The 6,052-nt window shown below is 39.4% G+C and overlaps 3 protein-coding genes across 3 annotated transcripts; all 3 read right to left on the bottom strand.

Moving 5' to 3' along the window:
- Window positions 1-69: 69 nt before the first annotated feature.
- LOC139824885 (uncharacterized) lies at window positions 70-2,018 on the bottom strand (the record flags this gene model as incomplete). Its single annotated transcript, XM_071797444.1, has 3 exons — window positions 1,995-2,018; window positions 1,280-1,730; window positions 70-785 (listed from the first exon to the last, which is right to left on the bottom strand). Coding segments are annotated over exons 1-3 (1,191 nt in total), but the record flags the coding sequence as incomplete, so codon positions are not given.
- Window positions 2,019-2,072: 54 nt separating this feature from the next.
- On the bottom strand, window positions 2,073-2,780 carry LOC139824883 (uncharacterized). Its single transcript, XM_071797443.1, has one exon. The coding sequence runs from the start codon at window positions 2,778-2,780 to the stop codon at window positions 2,073-2,075; it is 708 nt and encodes a 235-aa protein (XP_071653544.1).
- Window positions 2,781-2,941: 161 nt separating this feature from the next.
- Window positions 2,942-3,655, bottom strand: LOC139824882 (uncharacterized). The gene has a single exon (XM_071797442.1). It carries the CDS (start codon window positions 3,653-3,655, stop codon window positions 2,942-2,944), a length of 714 nt encoding a protein of 237 aa, XP_071653543.1.
- Between the last annotated feature and the right edge of the window lie 2,397 nt (window positions 3,656-6,052).

Raw genomic sequence — 6,052 nt, 5'->3', positions numbered from 1 at the left:
TTCTGTATCAATTGGAAGAGGACAAAGTTTAGTGATAGGTCTTTGTAATTCAGAAATTTGCGTACGTACCGTAACAACTCTAGTATGACCGTCTTGACCAGGATGAGTCTTAACAACCCGACCTAAAGGCCACTTCGCTGGAGGATACCTCTCATCAACTACTAAAACCAAAGAACCTTCTTTTATAGATGGAACAGCATTATTCCACTTGTATACCGCAAGATATCTTTGCAGACAGTCACGTGACCATTGTTTCCAAAAGTCTTCTAGCATTTTTCTTAGGAGTTGCCACCGAGAAAGGTGAGAGACCTTAACGCCGTCTAACGATGGTTCGGGAATAGTAGTCAGAGCCTGCCCTATAAGAAAATGACCCGGGCTCAGAGCAGAAATATCGGTTGGATCTTCAGACTGCGGACAAAGGGGTCGTGAATTCAACACAGCTTCTATCTGAATTAGCAAAGTATTCATCTCTTCGTACGTAAGCAGTTGATCACCGACTATCTTGTTCAAATGCGTTTTAACCGATTTAACGCCAGCCTCCCATTTTCCTCCGAAATGAGGAGCCGCAGGTGGATTGAACTTCCACTGCGTTCCGTCCCTTGCGAGAAGCTTAGCTAATTCTTCTAACTCCTTGGAGCTGGCTAGAAAGAGCTTACGAAGGTCGGCATCTGCTCCTTTAAAATTAGTACCGCAATCACTAGATAACGTTGAACAAATTCCTCGACGAGAGGTGAAACGTTTGTACGCCGCTAAGAAAGCCTCAGTTGTGTAGTCCGTAACCAATTCTAAATGTATAGCCGAAGTCGAGTCGAACAAACGAACAAAGCTATGTAAGTCTTGTAGGTCTTTGCATTCCTACCTTTCCAAGTTTTCGTGGTAAACGGACCTGCATAGTCCACTCCCGAATGCTCGAAAGATCGAGACGGGTTTATCCTTTCAGTAGGTAACTGACCCATGATTTGATGTGCTCTTTCCTGGCGAAACCGAGTACAGACTACACATTTGAGTATGAATGATCGAACTACGACTCGACCTCCTATTATCCAATAATTGTTCCTAATGAAGGAAAGAGTATCCTGAACTCCTCCATGGAATGTACGAGCATGAGCGTCAGCAATAACCAAAGAAGAAAGCATAGAATCCTTCGGTAGTATGTAAGGATGCTTAGCACTTTCGGATAGAAATGATCGTTCAAGACGACCTCCTACTCTCAATAGTCCATTTGAATCGAGTTGTGGTGTCAGTTTAAGAAATGCATTAGATCTAGGCAAATCTTTACCTGATGCCAAAATTCCAAGCTCATGCGAAAAGTAGGCTTGCTGAACAATCCTGATCCAAAACAATCTAGCTTCTGTTAATTCTGTCACTGTCAATGGATGATTGAAAGAAAATTCCTTTACTCCGTGAAATCTTCTTACAACCCTTTTACACCGTGCGGTTATCCGTAGAAGTTTAGTCAAATCCGAATATTTTTCAATCAAATCCCAGATTTTTGGTGATTTCGATTCAATAGTAGTCGCGACCCTAACAGGTCTCTCCTCTAAATTTTCATCAGAAGAGAGAGAATATGATTCATCCGCCCATGTTGATGGATGTTGAGTCAACCAATAGGGACCTATCCACCATGATCTTGAATTCAATAACTGTTGAGGTGTTAGACCTCTTGTCGCTAAGTCAGCTGGATTTTCCTTCCCGGATATAAACTTCCACACCGCCTGAGGTAATGCGGTCTGAATAAAATTAACACGATTCTGTACAAATTCTCTCTATTTTGATGGATGCCCTTTGATCCAAATAAGAGTGATTTCGGAATCTGTTCTCAAAACAACAGGAATATCACCCATATCCATCACCTTTAGTATATGCGAAACAAGTTTAACTAGCAGAACGGCAGCTGTCAGTTCTAGACGAGGAATAGTAAGCTTTTTTAAAGGCGCAACCTTTGTTTTAAAAACTATAAAGCAGACTGTGACTTTACCTTCGCTCGATGTTACCCTGGCAAAAACAACTGCAGCCATGGCCTGTTGCGAGGCATCGCAATATCCGTGGATTTCAATAAGTGAATTAGCTGTCTAACCTATCCATCGTGGAAATTCGAATTTCGGCGTATTGTGTAAACTATTTACAAAATCTGTCCATTTTTGGATTAGTTTTTCCGGTAATGGGTCATCCCAATCTAACTTAATTGACCATAACTCTTGCACAAATATCTTGCCGACAATAGTAACAGGCGACAAAAAACCCATTGGATCGAAAAATTTAGCAATCGTAGACATAACAGTCCGTTTTGTGATAGTTGTCAATATAGGGAGCTCGAATGTAAATTCAAACGAATCCGTTAAAGCGTTCCAAGACAGCCCCAGTACGTGAACAGTCTCACCTTCATTAAATGAAATCGAATGAGATGTAATCTTTCTATCGGATGGTATGTTTTCCAAAACATCAGGGTGATTGCTCATCCATTTCTTCAACAAGAAACCGCCCGCCATGCAGAGCTTGTCCAAATGAGCAACTTTATTTTGAGTTTCCTGAATAGAATCCGTTCCGCCATGAAATTCGTCTACGTATCTACCTTTTTCCATGATTGGAATAGCTAAAGGATATCGATGTCCCTCATCCTTTATCAACTGTACGAGAGCACGTATGGCTAAGAAGGGTGAGCAAACCTGACCATAAGTAACAGTTGTGAGCGCAAAAGTTGTGATTTGTGACAATGAATCTAACCAAAAGATCCTCTGATAGTCCCAATCCGACGGGTCTACCTTTATTTGTCTAAACATTTTTTCAATGTCAGCTATGAAAACATAAAGAAAGAGGCGGAACCAGAGGAGTACGTCGAACAAATCAATTTGCAACTTAGCACCTGTGTGCAATAAATCGTTGAGTGACACGCCCGTAGTTGCTAGACTCGACCCGTTAAACACAACTCTCAACTTAGTGGTCAGACTCTGTTCTCGTAATACGCCATGGTGAGGGAGATAGTAGGAGAGGGCTCCGATTCCGATGAAGGCACTATCTGCATGTGACCTAAGTTTCTGTACTCTACCATAAAATCCGAGTAAAGATTAAAATAATTAGAATTTGTCTTGAATCTGCCAGCCAAACTCCTGATTATTCGCAAAGCCTTATCTTTTGAGTTGCCAAGTTTAGACGGATTTGATTTGAAATGAAGTCTAATAATGTATCTCCCAGTTTCGTCTCTCTTATGCGTAGAAAGGAAGTGATCCTCGCAATCCTGTTCTTCTTTAGAAAGTATTGGAATTTTCGACGAAGGAACTTCCTCTAATTCCCAGAATTTATAAATTAAATTGTAAAGTTCTTGGCTAATCGACACGTGATAGCTTTGTCTATTAACTAAAGAAGTTTCAAGCGTAGTTGGTCCCGAAATTACCCAGCCCAACTTGGTAGCTTGCGCTACTGGCGTTCCAACATTACCTTTTATTAGTTTACTTTCGAGTAAAGAACCATAAATGTCCGCGCCTATTATCAAATCAATCGAACCGGGCTTTAAGAAATCGGGATCGGCTAGTCGAATTCCCTCCAAATGAGGCCACGAACCGGGTTGTAATTTAATCGATGGAATAGAAGTAGTAAGTTTAGGCAGAATATAAGCAGAAACAGTTAAATTTAGTTCAGGTCCGAAAAGCGAATTCATTTTAAACGATGTAAGTCCTTTAGTTGTATTAGATTTCTGTTCATCTATTTATGTTAGCATGAGTGACGCACGAGTACGAGGTAACTTAAGTTGCTGCACAACACGCTCGGAGATCAACGAAATCTCCGATCCTTGATCAAGCAGAGCTCGAGTCTTCCTAACTTCACCCTTTTCGGAAATTATCCACACTTGCGCAGTTGGCAACAATACACATGACGCAGTCAACGTTTTATCTATATTTGAATGTAAGACCTTAGCTGTGTCCTGTCCTGTGACGACAGGATTCGATTGTGTTGTTGATTCTAATTTCGCTTCTTTTGCTGATGAATAAGTATCCGCTCTGTGTATTGTTGTGTGTTGCTTCCGATCACACGTCCTACAACGTTTTGTCACCTTACAGTTGGCTACTCTATGCTTTCCTAAACAATTATAGCATAATTTATGCTTGGCTACTAGTGCTAGTTTCTGAGCAACAGTCTCATCTACATACTTAGGACACTTTGCAATATAATGTTTCTGATTACAAATAGGACAATTCGAGACTTTGAAAGAGGAAGAGTCACCTGATTTTCCTTGGAAATGAGCTTTGGCTGTAGCCTTTTAAGGCTTCCAACCACCTTTTCCTACTCGAGATTTCTCATAAGCCTTAAGGGTAAAGAGACGAGTAATCAGAAATTCGTTAAGATCCGGCCACGATGGTGGTACCTTTGACGAACCTAGTTTATTCTCCCAAGCTTTAACCGACTCCGAATCTAACTTTTGTGTTATCATGAAAACGATCATATCGTCCCACATTGCCACAGGGCGTTGTAACGTTTGTAAGGTTCTGTAATGTTGAACAAAAGTAGTATACAAATGTTCTAGCTCACTAGCAGATTCTTTTGTCATAGCTTTTAAATTAAAGATCGCTTGTAATTCCGTTTTAACTTGAAGTCTAGGATTATCATAGAATGACAATAATGAATTCCATGCCCTTGTTAAGTTTTCAGAAGTGAGTGTTGTGTTCTCAATCAAGTGAGCTGCGGTGTCGGTTAAACTTGTTTTTAAATATTGTAATTTCTCAACGTCTGTTAAATGTTTTTTTGTCTAAGACAATAGATGAAAATAAATCTCTAAAACTAAGCCACTTTGTTGGATCTCCGTCAAAATTAGGAATTTTGATATAAGGAAGCCTAGCATGTATACTTTGAAAACCGTTTGTCACAAAATTCTCCGTAGTTTGAGCTTGAGTTGACGACGAACTTGCTGCTACTGGTTGCTCTAGAGATTGACTCGACGAAAAGCTTGCTACGATAGGTCATTCTAAAGATTGAGTCAAAGCAGAACTTTCTACAATCGGTCGGTCCAAAGATGGAATCAACGAAGAACCTGCTATATTTGGTCGCTCTGCAACGAGAAGAGCCTTTAGCTGTTCAACAACAGCTAAGTAACACACATGTGTTTCGGATTGTATTTGTTCAGAAAAATACGAATGAGATAAAGCTGGCAACCTTTCTTCTATTGCCAGTCCAGCGATTGTCATTAGTTCGTCATGCTGTTTATTGAACCTAGTCCAAAGAGCCTCCAGGGTTGACAAGTATCTTTCTATTCTTATCCTAGTAATTCCCGAGGAATCTGCACCGATGAAATTATCATAGGCGTTTGCTATGAAATGACTCGACGTGAGTTGTTGATTAATACGATAGAGTATCGAATCCATTTTAACTTTTAGAAATGTCTGTTGCTATCAACCTTGATATGATTCAGGCGGAATGTTTTTTCCCGTATATTTATTTCTTAAACTTTTCGCAAAACTCGAAGCATCGTTTCCCTTATCCGGACGTATCAAGTAAGTAACCGTTTATAGAAATCACCAAATTAATATTTTACTTTAGAATTACAAATTCGTAAAGACGAATCCAAAATTGCAAATGCCGTTAACATCCGGAACCGAATATCCGGCTCGAAGGACCAATGTTTGAAACGTACAAGCTCGCGCAGGAGCCTGAGCTCAAGAATTATAGAAAAGGGAACGATACTTTTCTTGTTGTTACGTCGGTAAAGAGATTGTGTATTTCCATGGCAGTTATGTTATAATCAATGAATATATCGTAATAAATGTTATACAGAGAACACATAGCATAAATACAAAATAAGATAATGTTGAATTATCAATGCATAATCCTTTCTCATTTGTCACTACAAGAAGTTAATCTCTCATCATAAATGATTGTAAGAACTCAGATTTCCGTTATTTGTATCTCTATCAGAGAAAAACAATCAAGTGATTTCAATCCTTAAATCTGTTTTAAGGAAGGATCATACAAGTTAAACATGTTATTTAAAACGCACATTACATAAATATAGCAAGAATATACAAAGCATAAATAAGTTGAAGTACTGTGTCAACTAGTAATT

Source organism: Temnothorax longispinosus, unplaced genomic scaffold (assembly GCF_030848805.1).
Source record: "Temnothorax longispinosus isolate EJ_2023e unplaced genomic scaffold, Tlon_JGU_v1 HiC_scaffold_632, whole genome shotgun sequence".
NCBI classification, from domain to species: domain Eukaryota; kingdom Metazoa; phylum Arthropoda; class Insecta; order Hymenoptera; family Formicidae; genus Temnothorax; species Temnothorax longispinosus.
This window is presented reverse-complemented; position numbering and strand designations above follow the sequence as displayed.

Bases quoted from the DNA above. Each gene is read 5' to 3' on its own strand.
- LOC139824882 (XM_071797442.1), bottom strand. From the start codon at position 3,655: ATGAATTCGCTTTTCGGACCTGAACTAAATTTAACTGTTTCTGCTTAT.
- LOC139824883 (XM_071797443.1), bottom strand. From the start codon at position 2,780: ATGTTTAGACAAATAAAGGTAGACCCGTCGGATTGGGACTATCAGAGG.